The sequence below is a fragment of the Amblyomma americanum genome, chromosome 9 (assembly GCF_052857255.1).
Source record: "Amblyomma americanum isolate KBUSLIRL-KWMA chromosome 9, ASM5285725v1, whole genome shotgun sequence".
Taxonomy (NCBI): domain Eukaryota; kingdom Metazoa; phylum Arthropoda; class Arachnida; order Ixodida; family Ixodidae; genus Amblyomma; species Amblyomma americanum.
The window spans coordinates 124084902-124104435 of record NC_135505.1 but is presented as its reverse complement, the minus strand read 5'-3'; the positions used below and the strand labels follow the sequence as shown (position 1 = coordinate 124104435).

Genomic DNA, 19534 nt, shown 5'->3' with positions numbered 1-19534 from the left:
TCCTTTTCTTGATCAATGTCATTCTGTTCCCTTTCTGTTTGTTTGTATGTACGTACATCCGGTCACAAAATGAATATATGCAGTGCAGTTGTGATATGTGTGCATTGTGGCTGTGTAGTGCGTATTACAAGTGTAATATGTTTGTACTTGTGTAAATTCTTTACTTTTGCCTTTTATATGTATTTCCTTCTCTTATCACTGCTGTCGAAACTGTTTGCTGTAGGGGACTGGGACATTTCGTCAGGTCATTGGTACCTTTAGTCCCAGTCTCCACTCGCTATGACGAGGAAATAAAGTTCATTCAATCAATTCAATCATTCAATATGACATATATGACACATGGTCTTGCTAAGTATGTGTTTCTGCAATTCCCAAGCTTTCTCACAATCAGAGCTTTCAAAGGAGTCTGAAGTAAAGCTAGAGGTCGAGCTGTATGTCAAAGGTCATATGTTTTCATGCTCAAGTGCGTCAGAATGCACAAATTTTATTTATTTTTGGCGTTTCGGATCTCTATGAATAGAGTGCGATTGTATTTTTTAATCACAAGTCCCTAAACATTTTTCACGCTATAGACAGCTTTCAGAAAAGTGTGAATATTTTTCCTTTGATTTCAGCAGCGACTTTTTGCAGATTTCGTCTACGTCCTGTGATAAACCTGGTACTGTGCACTGCTAAACATTGCAGTTTTAACATTTCTTCATTTTTTTAATTCCTGCATAGAACAGTGCCAACCAATGAGGAACAAGACACAGAGATGTTGACGATGAAACCTCGACTGAGACTTCGTCACAAGCTTTGCCCTAAAGGGACATTTGGTGAAGAGCCTAATGATCAGCCTGTTACCTGAAAAACACCGAGTCTATTGGATGAAAAGTTCGAGTAATTTATTATATTGCCGTTTTCCTCAATAAAGCTTGTGTTGTACTGCGCGTTCATCTGCTCTGAATATTTTTATTTACTTCTATTAACAACTTCAGGAACGCCATTTATAAAAATAGCTAAGCTCACCTATAATACCTCCCTCTGTTAAAACCGCTATGTTCATTTTAAATAGTCGCTCGCCGGACATTCAGTTACGAAGTTCGTAATTTTTCATTGAGAGGTGTAGCGCAAGAGAACCAAGTACGACATAGGCACAAAAGAAATATGACAACGGAAATGATGTCTCACCGACTGGCCCACACGAAGATACAAATCGATAATTTTTCAGTTCACCGCACCTTCAATTATCGATCAGAAATATTCACTGCGCACGTTTCATTACATTCAGTACTGTCTGGGTTAAAAATCAGAACTTTAGGGGGACGAATATATTTTCAAGAAATGCACATATTAGCTCGCTGTGTAAAAATGAATGTATCAGTATGCTTTGCGAAGTTCGAAATCGCGTCACCCCGCGACGCAGGTGCCATATGAGAATCTCAGCGAGCACTTGAACCGACTGTTATATGTGAAAGCGTTTCTGACAATTATTAATCTCTCTTCTGATTAAAAGAAATCATTCTAACAAGACTGATTTTCCCTGCAGAAAAATGTCATTTTTCTTAAAGTTCATGCAAGCACTAGGTGTTCCCCGGAATTTCTGGCTAGTTCATTGAACTGCAAATTCCAATTGTTATCCCGTCCTGCGCGCTATTGTGAAATAAACGTCAACCCGTGAAGCGATTCCCATTGACCTGGCATGAAACGGCCGATGTAAACTGGAATGAGCAAGTGAAACGAATGACACAATTTTTCAACATCCTGTTGGTGTTTAACGTATGTGCAATGTCACTGCGGCGATGTGCACTAAGCTCGAGCAGGTCACGTGGGTCAATAAAATTTTTGCTGAAAACTATTATTAAAGACTACATAACCAGGAAAGCTGATTGATGTCACTTCTCGGTTACTGTAACGATAAGTGTTGTCTCAAGAAGTACTTTGATTTGGGCTAGTTGGTTCATATCTTGAAAGAAGTTAGGACGGCGCTAAAACGACAAAGACAAAGAGGCACGAACACAACAGGACGGGCGCCCGAAGTGTTGTCTCTTCGGTTACTGTCCTTGTAACTCTTCATAAACGAAAACTCCGCGTGTGGGGATTGAAGCTTGAGCAACGATAAGAGTACCGGTGTTTTCTTTCTAACGAGTAATCAGTGCCGACGTCGCATTCTGACGCATCCTGAGGCAACAAACAGGTCCAACCTTTGCATCGGTCAACTGAGCTTGTTATGTGCTCAGTAGGTCCACATGGGTAAATGGTGCTCGTCCGGCTCCGTAAGTGAACGTTTTGCACATTTATTTCCCTCTACGGCCTTCGGTATGCCACTGCACGTCTTAACAAAGCAGAGCTTACGTGCTACCGCTTTATTATACTTGAAATTCGGCCCTACCACAGCAGTGGCGTAGTCGCTTGAGCATCCGCCTTGCATGTGGAAGGTGCAGGGTTCGAGCCTCACTGCCACCGGGTACCCATCGGTGATACAATGGGTACAAGCTTTCCCGTGCCTGGAGCTCGGTTTCTTTAGTGTGAAATGCTTGGGAAATGGGTCTTTGACCCCACCTTGTGCAATGGAAACTACCTTGTGTCATGGCGCTATTTGGCCAAAGCTGCCCTTGCGCCATAAAATTCATCATCATCAGGTACCCCTATTCCATCATGCATGTGCACCTTCTTCTTAACGCCCCTACGCTTGCCAGAGCAAGATTGAAGCTTACTACGTGTACTACTTGCAAGCAAAGATAAGGCGCTTGAACTTGACATTCTTCTACTGGCTGTGCATCCTCAGCAGTATCATATCTCTCATTGTTATCACCCTACCTCCAATCAAGGCAAATGTTTTTCTGCGGGATCACTACATGTACACAAACTTTAACCATCCTGCGTTCCAGAAAGAGATTTATCCTGAACAGAATTTTTTTAATCGTTGTTTCTGTAAACCTTCTTCTTTCCTAATTTGTTGGTAAAGCTAACTCTTTTCATTCCAAAACAAAACAAACCTCTATATACGCTGAGATCCAACAAAAGTTTCTAGCGCCGCAGCTTGGTGCGTTGTGAGTGGTGTATTTCGGGGTGTATTGTATTGTATTGTGTAGTGCGTGGTATATTGTTGTCCATTTAATAGCACAGTACGACAAGAATGAACTGGCTGTGTGATCCATCAACATCTATAGTAATTGTATGCTGTCAACAAAGAATTGAGTGAGTGTTTGGTCTTCATGTGGAACGCTGATTCTTATCATAAACGTTTAAACTTCTCTCATTGTAGTCCTGCTGTTATACAATTCTTTCGAGTCCCCATCTTTTAAGGAGGTTAATTTACGCTGTTCCTTTATATTATTATAGATTATTTCTTGGGCTATAAAGGACACTAGGCCTTAATAAAAGAAAACAGCCCAAATAGACACTCTGTGTCTACCTGCAGAAGTGTGGAATGGTGGTCTAGTTGGTTACATATAGTGCTAAAGGTTTTCCATTGACACAAGCAGAGTTAACGCCACAAGCCTTAACTTTCAGCTGAAAAGTTATTAGTCCTTCCAGTCAGACAAAGAAAAAAAGAAAACGCGTGTGCGCATGCACATGCGAAAGAAAACGCATTTGCCAGCTAACATAAAGCTGTGTGAGCAGAATTTAAGAACGCCATGCGGTCTTCAAGGATCGGTATTGTATGCGGGCTCAAGACGTACCAAGATTTTCTTTCCTACCTCTAGAAGTTGTGCTCACTGTGAATCCTCACAACGCAGAACACGTACAGATTCTGTCAGCAACCTGATCTCTGAGAAAGTTCGCGGTAGGCTGAAATTTCATGCAACATGTGCTTGTCGCATAGAATGATTTCTGTCTTGGTCTGCCACTGTTAATGTTCCGTGTTAAATAATCATAAATGACGCATGCGTTGCGATCTGTAAGTGCTGTCAGTTATATCTGCGGTCAAAATGTAAGAAGATTATTGGCAGAACGAACTGTGCTAAATCTTTTCAGCATAAATAAAACTGTACATTTTCCCTTTATGGTATTCCTATTTGCAACAGCATACTTTCCACCTGTGGTTACTGAGTGTAACTCATGCTGAGTCATCTGCTTAACAGATCACTCGCAACTAAACTGAACTGAACAGTCATAAGGCGGAAAACAAGCTGCAACACTTTAAAGAAAAATTTTGTCGTTTATTCTTAGCTACTCATAAATGATAAAAATGCTGTTTAAAAACTAACACAATTTTGAAGAATTTTCAAAGTATTTGAAATCTCTTCGCATTTAAACGCAAGCTACTTCAAAAAAAAAGTGCGCCCTCATTCAGGTCAGATTTATGTGATGAGATTTTCACGTCAATTCGCAAAGGGCTGAAGGCTTCACGCTCATATACCAGGTGTTTCAGCGAACACTTTAAAAATAGGCTCTTTGAGGTAAAAATATAGGTTTTTCGGCATAGTATTACCCGTGTTGGCGGACACTAGAAAACTGGTGTATCGTCTTAAGTAGTAAGCTGGTTAACTTATTTTTAATAATTAACTTTTTAGCAATTTGATTTAAGCACCAAGTGGATATTAGAGACTTGTAGCCCGTCGTTTATAATACCCACATCAGCTTTTAGCATTTGGAGAACGCGATTACTCTTGGCGCTGTAGGCTCGATCAATTTTGGCTTTTTCGGGTAGTTACGTGCAGTGGAGGGGTTGCTTCGCCTGCATGCTTTCGAAAGCGCATGCATTTTCGCACGATGCAGCCAAATTTTGTCGAGCCACAGCGGAGAGGGTTAACGCGTTTTAGAAATTCTAAAAACTGAGAAGGACTTTGGTGTAGGCCAGTTGGTATGACATCATGGCTATTACTAACGACAAGCTACAACTCTCTATTTGCTACTAGGCGCCAAACTCTACTAGTTAAAAAGTTAATTATTACAAATTAGTTAACCAACTTACTACTTAATACGGCCCACAAGTTTTCTGGTGTCCGCCATCACTGGTAAAACTATGCCACGTAAGCCATATTTTTACCCCCCAAAAAAAGACCATTTTTGAAAATTTTTGAAAGTGTTCGCTGAAACACCCGGAATGTTGGTCTGGCAGATGGTAACCTGTTTACTGGTCCCTCTGATCCCATACGAACCAAATGCCCTTGTTTTTCAGTGGAGAGTGTCATATAACTTGGCACTGTTCTCACCGATCAAACTTTCTACCTTTGACGCCACGACTAAACTGGCGGCCACAGCTGCTGGCCTTCGAATATTCATTGGACAGTACTACACAGACATTGGCGACAACACTGCGCATCCGCTAAAATGACGCGGACGTTCGTGTTTTACATCAGAAGGCTTCGTACGTAAAAATCCGGTTGAAGACGTCTCTGATTTCATTGCTGGCGTAATTATTTTGAAAACGATATGGCCTCTTTCGCGTTTGATATATAGGTCTCACTAATATCATGTGCACCATCAGAGCAATATAAAGAATCAAAGGTTGCTGATACAAGAATGGCAATCAAATACATGACGCTGACGCATACACACGATAGGCTCACTGTTAGGGAATGCGACCTTATCAGCTTTTGTTTTACTGATAACGTCCTTCATGCAGTGGCGGTCATTGGGGCACAAGGGCTTACTTTGCTAGCCACATGACAACTTTTAGGTAACGCATATTTCAATCCGGCCTTGCCACCTCAATCGTATTTGCTTTGAAAGTGAGAGCTGTACGCTACACCATACGTTATTTATAGGGACCTGTTCACACACAAGGGTGCCAAAGTTTATGCAATGAGTAGACTATGCATGAAAAAGCGAAAGGTTTCTGCTTTCAATTTCAGTTTGCTGCCCAGCGGTTATGAATTTGAACGATGCTCAGAAAGCACGTAATTCTGCTCCTTTTTGTTTCGGCGTTCAGCGATGACCAACGCGAAGGGCCTCACGAAACGGCCACCTCTGAGGTAAGGAATGCTCTTGAATATCTTTTGTGGCTCGTTTTCATTTTTATTTTTTCCTTAATTTCCGCCCTGCTTTTGCTTTCAGCACGACCAGTTCACCCTTTACAATTTCTCGGGTGGGTTCCCTCTCGGAGGTGGCTTTGCTTCCAAGTGTATGTGTCAAAGAGGCGACCATTATTACAGGCGAACTTTTCATACTTCTGCTAAACGGCATATCGTGCTTACCGAGCCTCGGCCTTTTCTCTTCACTGCTTCTTACCGTACGGCAGTGAGACTTAAGCATATATCGGGATAATAACGACCGTGTCTCCTACTTCTGCAGCTAGAGGTGGTCAGCCTAAGTCACATCTGCTCTTGCTTTACACGAGAGCCAAGAAATAGAAAGAGGCATTTTTGTTTAACCTTGCAACTTACTAGAACTTCTAAGTACATTTTTCTTCTTTCTTTACGTAAAGTCGTTCACAGACCTGTCCAGAGCGCTCTAACCGGGCATCGGCGAGTACATTTGCGTCACAAGCGGCGTGAGGCTCGAAACGTGGCCTTATCTTGCGTGCGGGCTATTGATGTGAAAAGTAATTTCAAACTGCCCACGTCTTGACCTCCTTCTGTCAAGTTGTTTTCGTTGTCAGTGAGATTGTTTATTTTTCTCATTTTTAGAGCAAATGAGGAGCGTAGCATGTACATTTCTTTCTGTTCTGCAGAGGGACTCAATGCGCACGACGTTGCTCTAAAAAATTCTTTTCTGCTTTCGCTTTTGCACAAATACATTTATTTGTACCTCCTCAGCAGTGCCACCCAGCGATCATGCGCAGCATTTCTTCAATGAACATGTCACTCCTGATGAACCCAGGAAGGCCGCAGCGAATCTCAGTAAGTTTCAAGCTTCCTCGCTCACAATTTCATTTCATCCGATTTTTCTTCATGACGCAAATAAGAGCGATTTTACAGCGATAGCTGTTAGGCGCCCGTCTCCTGCTTTCTCATCGCCGTCAGTGTAACCGGTTTTTGCGCTAGCATCCACCGGTTGCGCCAGTCAACCTACCTGGGTCGCATAAGCCTACGGGTGGCTCTGTATGGAACAGCCGCCTCCCAGTGCAGGGGTGCATCACGTGAGCACTGGTGTAGTGGTCACGAAACTAAGCGCCTTAACTAAAGTAAGCGCTTAAACAGCTATCGCTGAATCTCGCGTTACACAGTCGTAACCGTCCTGTGAGTACTATTTTCCACTCTTGCCCCAATCGTGCCATTCGCCGCATATACCGCCATATGCGATCTGTGCATTTGGAACGCTACCCTGGAAGTGGCTAGTAAGCATTTAAAATATTTTTGTTCTGCAAAAGTTTCAGTTTCTGTTTAATTTTAGGTCATATGTTCAGGGGACAAGGAAATTCATTTGAACATCTTTTATGTGTTTAATTTTATCCAACAAGTTGAGAAATGGAGAAGAGCCGCGTCTGGAGTGATCATTCTGAAAGAATGGCTAAGTTCAACATGGCGTCTAAGTGTGGGCTCCGTGTACTCAGTATTCGAAATTTGTTTTTTAAGTGCCGTCCAAATATTTAGACGATCACCAAAAATATAAATTAAATTCCAGGTCCGCCAGCCAATGTCACTGCCACGGCGACATGCGACAGCCACGTGGTCGCCACGTGGTTCTACCCGGATGATCCTTCCACCTCATTCTGGGTCCAGCTCTGCATGGAAGGCATTGCGACTTGCCAGAAAGCAAGAGTCAGCCACGAGGCCAGGACGTTTTCTTTCGACGTAGACCCCACAGAAAACAGCTACAAGTTTTCAATATTGGCATCAAAAAGCACGCCAAATGAAGAAGTCAACAGTACTGCAGTAGCAGTTAACGTCACAACATTTCCTAACAGTACGGTCTAGATTTTAATTTATAGCAACGTACTTTCCTAACATATCGTGTCCGCTCATGCTCCTTCACAATGAATAGCAATCTGATTTGCAAAATTTAAATTTTTAAAAACTTTTGCCACAGTGTAAGCATTCTTACCATGCGAATATTGCGTTGGCAGTATACCTTTGACTCAAACGTTATTTTAGGCCTCCTAAGCTTTGTTTTCACGATTTTGAAACTAGGATAGATACAATAGTTATGACAGTTATTTCAGTGAGCTGGAAGCATAAATTCCTGCGATTTTCTTTGTTTTTTTCAATTGATTACACTTCCCAGCAAGTTTGAAAGCACGAACTTAAAATACGTAAGACTTCAAATTAATTCCCCCTGAAGAAAAAGTTGATGTGAATTAGATAACTTTCTAGAAACTACTTTCCCCGGCAGAACCACGAAGACCATTGCGTAAATGCGCGCTGTAGACCAGAATGTTCTTTAAAAAACATTTGAATTTTTCTTTCTTTGAAACACAAGAAGAGAAAAAAATAAGTTGGCTATATGCCAGACATGAGAAAATAAATGCGCCACATATGAGATATGTTAGGAAGCACCAACAAGTTATTTCTCGTAATTTATTGCATAAAAGTATACATTTTTTTGTTAACTTCAAGGGGCATATATAAAACCAAAAACAACCCCTAACTAAAGCGCCAAGAAAGTTTTTAGATTTTGCAGCTTTCGTGCCCTAATTCTTCATAGATCTGTATACCTGCTAGTCTCTAGAACAACGTTTCGATTGAATTATGCTGGTACTCATTAGGTTTCCAGTCATTGCATGACTACGGATATTCTATGTCATGAAATGAAATTAACTCGAAAAAGCAAGTTCCCAAAATACGCACCACTGTCAAAATAGGAAACGCAAGAAATCGACGCCCCTTGAACGCATACAACGCTAAAATAATTGCGCAAACATGTTGGCTAAAACTGTGCTCCTCAATCCATCGTGCGAAATAAGAAATTAAATGCAACTGGCGGCACTTAGGCATCCGTTATTGGGACTATGCACTCAATGTGGGCATTGCTAGCGTTTCTTTTTGTATTGCAGTCCCTTTGTTGGACTCGGCAACCGTGAGCGGAGCAACTGCAAGCTCTCTCAAGATAACATGGACGACCGAATGGAAGTACACAGTGCGGTTCTCAGTGTGTCCACTCCAAGGGTTGAAAAAACAGTGCAGAGATTTCTTTGCTCCAGGCTTGCAGCTCGTTTACACCATCACTGGCCTCAACGCAAGCACGTTATACGAAGTCGACACGACGGCTCAAGTCACTCGGTACGGCTTGACCTGTGCTGGTCCTGTATTTGAACAGGACGTGTCGACGTTTGCTTTCGGTAAGTTTAGTGTCAACGAACGCTTTTTGAACGGTGTCACGTCAAACATCAGATGGCCATCTCAACTAGAAAGCGTGATTAAAATTATTAAGCGCATGGAGTCTTTCTGGAGATAGGGATCGAATTCTATAACGTTATCATTCGATTATATTCAATTAATCACTGCTGCCGGTGACGTAACCTGTGGAAAATGACACGCTGGAGGTTGCATAAACGCGCATATGACGCCACTCACTCGCATATACAAATTTCAAGACAATTCCCCATCTGCTGACCGCCGCCGACATCGACGAATGACAGAGCATGGCAACGCATTTGTCATGCCTGAAGAACTTTATCAGCACTAATACAGGTCTAAGGCAAAACAAACTGTGGGCTGATCGGGCTACATATAAACGGAGCAAAGTTCCTGTTACATAGTCGGAGTAGATGCGGCTGTGGCAGGGTGGCTGGAGGCAGCGCCACTTCAAGAGTGGCCGCACCTGTCATTAGTGCTTTGCTCCCTCACCTCCGGCTGGTTCCGTCACGGCCAGCGTCACGACAAAATTAACAAAAACGAAACGAAGGTTTACAAAATGCAGCGCCTTTGTGCTGTATGTATTTCACTGGCATTTCAATGGCGGAGCCCCGCGCGTGATTCGAAAGCCTTGGTTTTAGTATGCATAAGCATAAACTTCCTTTTCTGTTTGCTTTTATAGTATAGCTTGTTTACGAAGCTGAGCTCTCTTGCTCAAGTGGCGCAGCCGGGATACGATGTAAAATCTAGTTTAGCACAGCGCACTTAACAACAACCAAGTGTGGTCAGCCGATCTGCAGACACAGTCAAGAAAAGTTTTGTGCCCATGAAAACAACGCCAAGTGTGGCCGGCAATGTAAATGAAGGGCTTAAGCATTTCCCGGATCATCCCTGTCCTTCAGCCGCACATTGCAGAAATGGCGCAGTCGAAGCTAACCACAATGGCCATGGTGTCTTAAAAATCGTGTGATTCATTGTTTCTTCACAGATATTGGCCCAGTACGAAACTTGAAACACGTCGTCATCAACGTAACAGTTATCACCATGAGCTGGCAGGAGCCTGCCGGGTCCAGTGGCATTGCGGGTTACGCAGTCACTTGCGAGGACAAAGCGGGCAGTCAGTCGGCATCAGCTGAGCTGCCTCCATCCCGGCAAGTGGACGCCAGTATGGACCTGAAGTTGCAGCTCGCGAATTTCACCTGCACTGTAAATGCTTTCGCTGAAACTTCAAGTGGACGACAAGATGGGAACGCAACTACATTTGATGTCTTTACAGACGGCATAGGTAGGTCCCTCACCTCGTCTCATTTCAATCGATGCCATGCATGATTCGTAGTTGTCTTAGTGCGGCAGTAATTTTAGACAAATCCTCATATACCTCCTGTTTGGTAGGCCAGAAACTACATTAACACTGCACTTCAGCTGAGCTGTATTGCATTTCGGGGGAGGATTGAATTCTGCTCAACCTTTTTTTACGTAAATGGCTTCGTTTAAATCCGATTAAGATTAACAGTAGAGTTCTAAGATCGCAAAGCCTCAACAGCACCTGCTAATAAAAAATTGTACGCCGAAAACTAGCAGATACGTTTGCCTAATATTTACTTCGCTGTTACGTCAGTGTCCGAGCAAGATGATGAAAGTTTGTACATAGCACAACATGCAAAACATTATCTCCGTCACCCTACTTTCACGGCATGACTGCGGTTAGTACTAGTGCCGTGAGCTTCAACGCAGTGCGCTAAGGAAAGCATTTACGCCCAGCGACGCGCAATGAGGCAGAACATGTCGCTATATCTATGGGTTTTAAGGCGCATAATTTATTTCGAAACCTACCTATTCCATTAAAATTCGTGAACGCTAGGCATAACTGGATGTGTATTTTTTCAGAGATTTCTAAATCTAATCACTCCTTTTTTTCTCACCCAGAGGCACCGAGAGATGTCACCTTGCTGAATGCGACTGAGACCACACTAACCTACTCCTGGCGCGCTGATCCAACAGCTGGGAAGTATCGGATCAGTGTCAAAGCACAATCGTCCAATCGAACTTTAGTAAATTTCCACGAGAACCAGTTGCAACAACCGGACGCGGTGTCTGTCAAACACACTGTGGTCGGCCTCATTCCTGGCACGTTCTACGAAGTTTCGGTGCAAAACTGCGCGGACTACTGCGGTTTGCCGACCGTAGTCACCGATACCACAGAGGTTGCTGGTGAGTCCCTCTCTAAGGTCTCAATAATTTTTGGTAAAGTTGGTCAACTTCAGGAATCCTTCATCTGTTCCTGGGACCAAACGCAATATGCATTGAGATAAACAGCAACGTTCAATGAATTCTCACTCTTATCACTCCCTGCTCTAGCAATTTGATGTTCTTAGGCAATGCAGAGGAAGGTAGAAAAGACTTACTATTCCGTTTATGTGAAGCATAAAGCTTGGCCCTGGTAATGTTACGTCATCAATTCATTTGTCACTCAATGTCATTTCCTATTTCCTGCGCCTTGATTACACGGGACTTGCCTAATAATGTGTAAACCACGCAGGATCCATTTCACGCTGAACTCAGGGGAGTAAATTAAAATTTAGAATCTTACATCTTGTGCCAGCTTCGGACGCTTCATCACTTCCTTATTCTGGCAGTTTTCTCGGTAATTTCCGCGGGAGTATTTTTTCAAGAACTTACTCAAAATATCATGTACTATCGCGTTCAAGTGACTTGCAACGCGCTTGAAATTAACCAACTGAGGTTTCTGCTTCATTGGAAATCAATGGGTCTTCGAGTATCTTGCACAAAGATTCAGTTTACGTGGTTCTCTGCGTAGGCGGCTAATTTCATCAATTTACTGCACCACTAGCCTGCCACACTAATTCGAGAACTGAACTCCTAACACACCTTTCGCGTTGCAGCTGATATTCGGTGTGGTAATATATTGTGTAGTAATGACATCAGGCAAGTTGTTACCAGCCAATAAATATAAGTTGAATTTCAAGTCATTCATACTAAAATAATATTGATGCTATATGTATGTCTTCTGTCCCTCCAGCGCCGTCGGAAGTCTTGAATCTCACGTCCAGCCTGGAAGGATATCTGAATGTTTCTTTGATGTGGATGAGGCCACAGGAAACTAATGGACCTATCGATGGATACGTGATAAACATTTTTAACAAGGACAACAACAGAACGGAAGACCATTACATTCCAGGAGACTTGCTCAATTTCAGCTTCAGGCTGTGGGAACAGTTTTCTTATTTCAAAGCATCAGTGTCCCCTTACAACGTTGATCATTACCGGAACGTAACGTTGTTCGGCCTGCAACAAAGCACCGAGTTTACAACACTTGGAGAGGGTAAGACCACCTTATTTCTGTTTCCGAGCTTCTGTCCGTCAAATTGGCAAGGGCAGAGCTGTGATATGTTAATACGCCGCTGAAATATATAAGCCGTTAGGCGTGGTTAAAATCTGAGAACAATGCAGTGCTCAGCTTTCCCGTATCGTTTTTCATGGCAAAACAAACCGTTATGTTAATACGCAAATTTCGCTTATTTAAGAATATTTAAAATTTGTACGCATTTAATATACCATTATAAATACCCCGTTAGCTTTATGTGATCAAGATAGGAAAAATTATTTTTTATGATTTAACAAATGAAAGCGTATCTTTAGTGTGCTTTAAACACAAACGTGTAGCCTCGCATAATGGTAGCAAGTAAAACTGTTTTCGAACCATGCATCATGCATTTGCAAAGAATGATGAGGAAAATTTCAAGAAAATTCAGTTGTACGAGCAGTAGTTAAAAACCACTTCATGTCTATGGTAAAGACTGTAGAAAGGACGACAGTAGTGTCCTGTAAGACCATGCCAAAAATCTGGGAAGAGCCATTTCTCAACAAGTGCATGCATTGACTCTCACTCCGAAACTGTGGTGTGGTTCAACTGGCAAGTAGCTCAGTACTGCTTTTAACACTAGGTCAGTACTGTACGGAAAGAAGCAAATGGCGAACTAAAGAACTGTTCCGCGATGACATTTCTTGACGCCAAGGTCATTGTGTCACTTTAAAATTCATGTGAAATGAAAATGTAGCTGGTGATTTCCATTTCATATCAGCGTTTCCCAGTTATAGCCTCGCCGAGTCCGCCGTGATTGCTAAGTGTGTTTGACTTCCAGTTGCTGAATACACGTTCACTGGTTCGACCCCGGCCACAGCTGCCGCATTTCGATGCAGGCGAAACGCCAAAATGCCTGTGAGCTACGGGATGTCAGTGCAGAATAAAGAACCCAAATGTTCAAAATAATTCGTGCTAATAGCACATGCGATGCTTCGAGACATTAAAACCAATACCAATACCATTCCATAAACTTCGAAAATATTACAATATTTTTTGCGCTATAGTCTATACTGCTTAGTTACAAGTTCCTTACTATTTTAGCATTTCTTTAATGTTTTTATTGCTTTATTTATGATGCGCCTTGCTGAGGCACCATACTCCTGGCTAGAAGTGTAGATCTTTTTTTTATGTGGTGCGTCGTGATCAGCTGTCCTATCAATTACTAGCATTTCCCACCTTTTTCCATTATGTTTCACATTTTCCATTGCCTGGAGCCTAAAAGTAGTGTCGAAATACATTCAGTTAAGGAGAAACTTAAGAGGCAGGAGAAGCAAAATACATGAGTGGCCTTACTCAAATAGGTAGAGACGGTGTCTCAAAGGGACACAGGAGAAAGTGGAGTCGGAGTATATAAATACACTCCAAATAGAAAGGAGTAAAAAGGGTGTAAGCTGTGTTCTAGTGCACATCCTTCTATAAAAGTGAGTGCTCTAGAGGAGAGCTTACCTCATTTCTACTCCCGTATAGGAGTATTCGTATTTAGAGTTTAGATTACTGCGCTCGGGGGAAAAAGACGCGGCTTTCACGGAAAACGGACCCTTTATGAGCTAAAAAAATGTTTTAAAAATTACATACAGGTGTCGCTACCAAAGGCCGTTTTAGTCAGCAAAGCGCAGCGCATCAGGAAAAGTAATTAGCCAGGGATCTTTGAGCTCAGGCTACAGCGCCTTTCACTTCGAAACGGCCATCGCGGAGTTATTTTTGGTGTTGATGCGACAAGTTTAAATCAAGTGATGAGAAATTTTTCAAACGCAATTCTTAGGCAATTTACCAATATGCTGCAGATGGCATCAGCAACATAGCCAGAAGGAGGCATAGAATTAATATTTTCTGAGAACGAAGATTCTATTCAGTTCTCCTTATTGTATCTTTCCCAGGGTGATTGTGCCTTTATTAGGAATATACAGAGGCGCCTGACACAGAAAATTGTACTGTTCGTATTGAGGACAATGTAACATATTTATCAAAATTTTAACTGCAGTTTACGAGAAACCAGTAATCTGTCACAAAAACGTTTGGACGCTACGCTCATGTCATTTAGACAGACATTATGCACATACGCCCAACTTGTTTGGTTGCAGGACCATTCCCTCCATTCCCCGAAGTTGTAAGCACCAGAGAACGTCGGGCCTTGATTTTCTGGAAAGTACCACATGACCCTAGATACGACATCAGTCGATTCCTTGTCAGCCTCAATGACACCAGCCGCTTCTTTACTCCGGATAATCACTGCTGGCTGGAGGAGCTGACGCCCTTTGAGAGGTACGCTGTTAACGTCTCTTCGTGCACCAACAAAGACTGCGGTGAAGCGCGTGCTGTAAGCTTCAGAACCGATTCAGGATGTAAGTATGTTTTGAATATTTCTTGTCAGAATCTAAATCCATAAAAATGGTGACCTCTCAAGTCTTGCCATTTTTACCGCAATATGTACTGCAACCTGTGCGACAAATTTTAAACATTCTTCCAGATTTTTTGTGTGTATTTGAGTGTTTTGCTCCCCGGAAAAGCAGTTTTCTTTTCCAACTATCGTTCAAGCTTTGATTGTTACACTTCTTAGCCACTTTTTTTTTCCCAGTTAACGTTAGAGAACTAGTGATTTTCCTATTTGAGCAAACGGAAACATCTCTCTTCACGGTGTTTAATCTAATAGTGCTTTTCAAACGCCATTCGCTAATGTGCAATATTAAGAGAGTTGGCGGTCCCCCCCCCCGCTATTTCTCATTATTATCTTTGTTGTACGATGTTGTTGCACTATGCTCAACCTAATTTTTTCTGTTGTACGATGTTGTTGCACTATGCTCAACCTAATTTTTTCTATAACTAAACATTTAATTTTTTATCTTCACCGTCAATATTCTTGGCCACAGCGTGTAATGCGCAACTGCCGCCGTGGCTCAGTGGTTATGGCGCTCGGCTGCTGACCGTAAAGACGCGAGCTCGATCCCGGCCGCGGCGGTCGCATTTCGATGGAGGTGAAATGCTATAGGCTCGTGCACTGTGCGATGTCAGTGCGCGTCAAAGAGCCCTAGGAGGTCGAAATTTCCAGAGCCCTTCACTGCGGCTCCCTCATAGCCTGAGCGCTTCGGGACGTTACACCCCCTTAACCAAACAGCATTTAACGTGCTCTTTGGCCGGGTAAAACCAAAAGTGAACTGGAGATAACGCGCTGGACGGTGAAGCACTCATCGATGCTTTGAATTTTTTTGCGATACTCCGGCTAAATGTGCAGGTCTTTCTTGTGGCAAATGGGAATATTTTTTGTTTCTAATTAGAGAAAAATGAAGCCGCGGCGAAATGGCGAGCAAAGATAATAAAACCAATGAACCACTCTTCCCAGGCAATTCAGAATCTGACTTTTAAACTGCTTTCCGCGCTCCCATTAACGAATTTCAGAAGCCATCGGAAAAGACTGGGATTTATCAAACATTCAAAATTCCCCCGAGAATTTTTTACGTCCAGCACCAAGCTGGTTGTGGTAGCAGCCACACAAACTGGAGGAGCTTGTCCAGATTTTCTGGTCTAGTATACATAGAGGCTGGCATTTCTAATACTCCTTTAACTAGAATACATATAATTTGTGATTTCTTACAAGGTTATTTATAAGCTAGGACATTGAATTTCTTGGTGGTAGATGGTGGTAGGATTTGAAAAACGTTGATACCGAAGTACAATAGTGACAATCGTATCATTTTGCAAAGCACGTTCACCTTCAAAATGCTCGCAGGTGTGCGTTACAGCCTTCATCATATGCTGTGTAGTCACGGGATTTTAAAGCGAGCCTGCATTAATGCTTGAAACATCAAACGCCTCCTAAACGCCGCTAGATCGAATGTAATTCATCATGCCTACCGAGACTTTAAGATTTGTAAACATTGAGCACAACAAGTGCAATAGTAAGAAGAACGAAGAAAACTGCGTTGTCATTAAGAGGCACGATAATAATAATAATTGGTTTTTGGGGAAGGAAATGGCGCAGTATCTGTCCCATATATCTTTGGACACCTGAACCACGCCGTAAGGGAAGGGATAAAGGAGGGAGTGAAAGAAAGGAAGAAGAGGTGCCGTAGTGGAGGGCTCCGGGATAATTTCGACCACCTGGGGATCTTTAACGTGCACTGACATCGCACAGCACACGGGTGCCTTAGCGTTTTTCCTCCATAAAAACGCAGCCGCCGCGGTCGGGTTCGAACCCTGGAACTCCGGATCAGTAGTCGAGCGCCCTAACCACTGAGCCACCGCGGTGGGTGAACAGGCAGGATATACTAGATACACACTGATATACACTGATATACACTGATATACTAGGCTTTTTTCTCTCGTTCACAACTCCGCGTGCATAATGGTAATGTTTGCGAGATGTTTTGTTGTCTTCGGAAATGAAAAGAAGCAGTTTTGTATTTCTACGATGTAGATGTTTTTCTAAAAAAAATCTTGCTCAAAACCCGTCTTTAACTCGGTAAACGTCACTTTTCAAGAAATTCGGAGGAACGAAAAAACGCAATTCATAGTTCTCAAGCACCTTTTTTTTTTAACTGGTGGTCAGTTGATGACGCCAGTTTTCGCACAGAGTAGTTGTAGTACGTATCGATTTTATAAGTGAGAATTGCAAATAGCTTTACAAAACAACCATGGAGATCTATCAGGCTTACACTTTTTGTCTACTTTTAAACATTTTCTTTTTTTAAGTTCCTTCCCTTCCAGAAAATTTAACCGTCGACTCACGAAACTCCACCTGGCTTTTGCTAAAGTGGCAGCGTCCCCAAGCACCAAACGGTCCTATTAGTGGCTATAAAGTCACTTGGACCGATGGAGAAGATATCTGTGCATCAGTAACGACTGAGCAGTCTTTCAACTGTACCCATTTGAAGCCCGACACACTGTACAAAATATCCGTCTATGCTTTCAACAACGATCATCGTGAAAGAAAATCTGGTCCTGCATCAATTCTAGAGGCTTCTACAGAATCAGACGGTAAGCGCGCAACAATGGCATAACCTATTAAATAGCTTGTGTTCAAGATCATTATTAATAAACGCTGAGAGAAGGTAACCGAGCAGATATGTGTCCTTTTTTTGTTGTTGTTGCAGGTCGTCATTCTGAGCGCACGTCGACGATGACATTAGCTGCTTCCATCACGGTATTATGTCTGTTAATCGCTGCTGCGGCTGCATTTATTGTGTTCAAGAGAAGGCAGATGAATCGTTCTGCTGCTGCAGAGGAATTGTAAGTTTTCTGTTCGCCGGCTTTGTGCACGCGGAGGCGTTATGGGATTTGTTGTTGGAAACCGCAATAGCAACAATCCATTTATGCGCATTGGGCAGTATTTTGGACAGGACAATTCCCGATGATCAGTTGCCGTGTGGATCAATCTGGAGCTGACAGTTCTCGTTAAAAAAAAAGTCGGCGGAGGCTTTTTTGCCGCATCAGGTCGTACTCAGATGCGCCGACCGTCTGCATGAGGTCACTCTCAACTTTACACTCATAGATTCCTTGGAGCCCTCATACCACCCCAAGCGCAGTGCTGCAGGGGCGCAGTGGTAAAGCGGTGCGCTTCTGCCCTAAGATGGCAGGTGCTGGAACCGGTCTGACTTGTGAGTTCGATGTGACTGTTCCCGAGCAACCAGCGTGAGCAGTCATTAATTTAACCACCACCTGCCAATGCCCTGGGATGAGAGGTGCTGCCACCGGTGGGACTTGTGCGATCCAGGTTGCTTCTCTTTAGCAACTTCAGGCGAAAAATCATTAACTGCCAATGCCCTGTTCTGGCAGGTGCTGCCACCAGTGAGCGAATGTGCGATCCAGGTTGTCCTTCCTGAGCAATATCACCTGACAAATCATTATTTTAATTTTTACATGCCAGGTTGGATGAGGACGCCATATTTTATGGGTACCATCGAGTGTTAACACACGCAAAAACATACACAGACGGGTTTTCGCTCAATGTTTCTAGTAAGATACGCCAGAAAAACCCATGTGGCCAAAATTGCGAGCAGCCCTTCAGTGCGTTGTTCTCTTCTCATAACATACGTGCAGTTTTGGAGCAAAACAATACCAGTCCTGAACTGTACTCAACGGAAGTACTTGCCCGGCCGGATTATGCATGTTGAGATGCATAATTTCAACCTAAAAGACTAGTGGCACACACTAGGGTCATAATACACCATTTATGATGAAAATTTGTGCAAGAAATATTTCGTGCGAGAAGTAGAAAGTGACAACTGACTTGTCATCTGGCTATTGAATAGGCATAACCCTCCACAGTGGTTGTATGGCTATGCGGTGTGGCTGCTGGGCATAAGATCGCGGGGTCAAATCTAAGCCACCGAGACTGCGCTTTGATGAAGGTTAAACGCGCATGACTTCTGTATTCTGTGCGATTTCAGTGCATGGTAAGAACACTAAGAGGCTTGAAAACTTAAACAGGCCCGCCACTACGGCTTGCCTCATAACGGAGGGTACTGCTTCTGAATGAAATATTTCCTGAATTTCTTGTTAAAATAACAATTAGCATAATTACTGAGAAAATGAAACTATCAAATCTGTGTTTTTGTTTCAGTGACTGCCGGCTACTCGTCTCTGAAGAAATACAACCTTCCCCTAGAAAGAACATTTTAAACTGTCTTTCTTCAAGCGTCTGAGCAGTGGAATATGCGCACTTGTCTACGCAAGATACCCGAAAGTCTGGGAACACAGCTTGAATAATTTTTGACGCTGTGTGAAGACAACTGGAACACTTCAGTTGAAACGAAGCTTATGTCTTGTTTCCTACGGTGCCATTTTTTAGTTTCTTCTAAAGCATGTGCCCTTATTCTTCATCTAGCAGCCGCAGTTGTCACAAGTCACGCTCTCTCATTACTGCCTTTTATTCGTTGATGGCTGCAACTAGTCTATTCAGGCACCAGTTTCGACCATTATGCCATAAACGTTTATGATTAATATATTCAGTACACGAATTCTTCATGTCAATCCTAACGGTTCGTTCACA

At 42.8% G+C, this 19534-nt stretch overlaps 1 protein-coding gene across 1 annotated transcript in view; it reads left to right on the top strand.

Annotated features, from left to right (window-relative positions):
- The window catches only part of LOC144103649 (fibronectin-like), a 36084-nt gene extending 16832 nt beyond the window's left edge, over window positions 1-19252 (top strand). The window contains exons 12-23 of the mRNA XM_077636312.1: window positions 721-844; window positions 2679-2769; window positions 6687-6770; window positions 7495-7605; window positions 8864-9148; window positions 10153-10449; window positions 11091-11375; window positions 12205-12507; window positions 14631-14891; window positions 17236-17520; window positions 17637-17772; window positions 19106-19252. Of these exons, the coding sequence (XP_077492438.1) occupies window positions 721-844; window positions 2679-2769; window positions 6687-6770; window positions 7495-7605; window positions 8864-9148; window positions 10153-10449; window positions 11091-11375; window positions 12205-12507; window positions 14631-14891; window positions 17236-17520; window positions 17637-17772; window positions 19106-19187 (2344 nt within the window). The 3' untranslated portion in view covers window positions 19188-19252. The remainder of the gene's footprint in view (window positions 1-720; window positions 845-2678; window positions 2770-6686; window positions 6771-7494; window positions 7606-8863; window positions 9149-10152; window positions 10450-11090; window positions 11376-12204; window positions 12508-14630; window positions 14892-17235; window positions 17521-17636; window positions 17773-19105) is intronic.
- The last annotated feature ends 282 nt before the right edge of the window (window positions 19253-19534 follow it).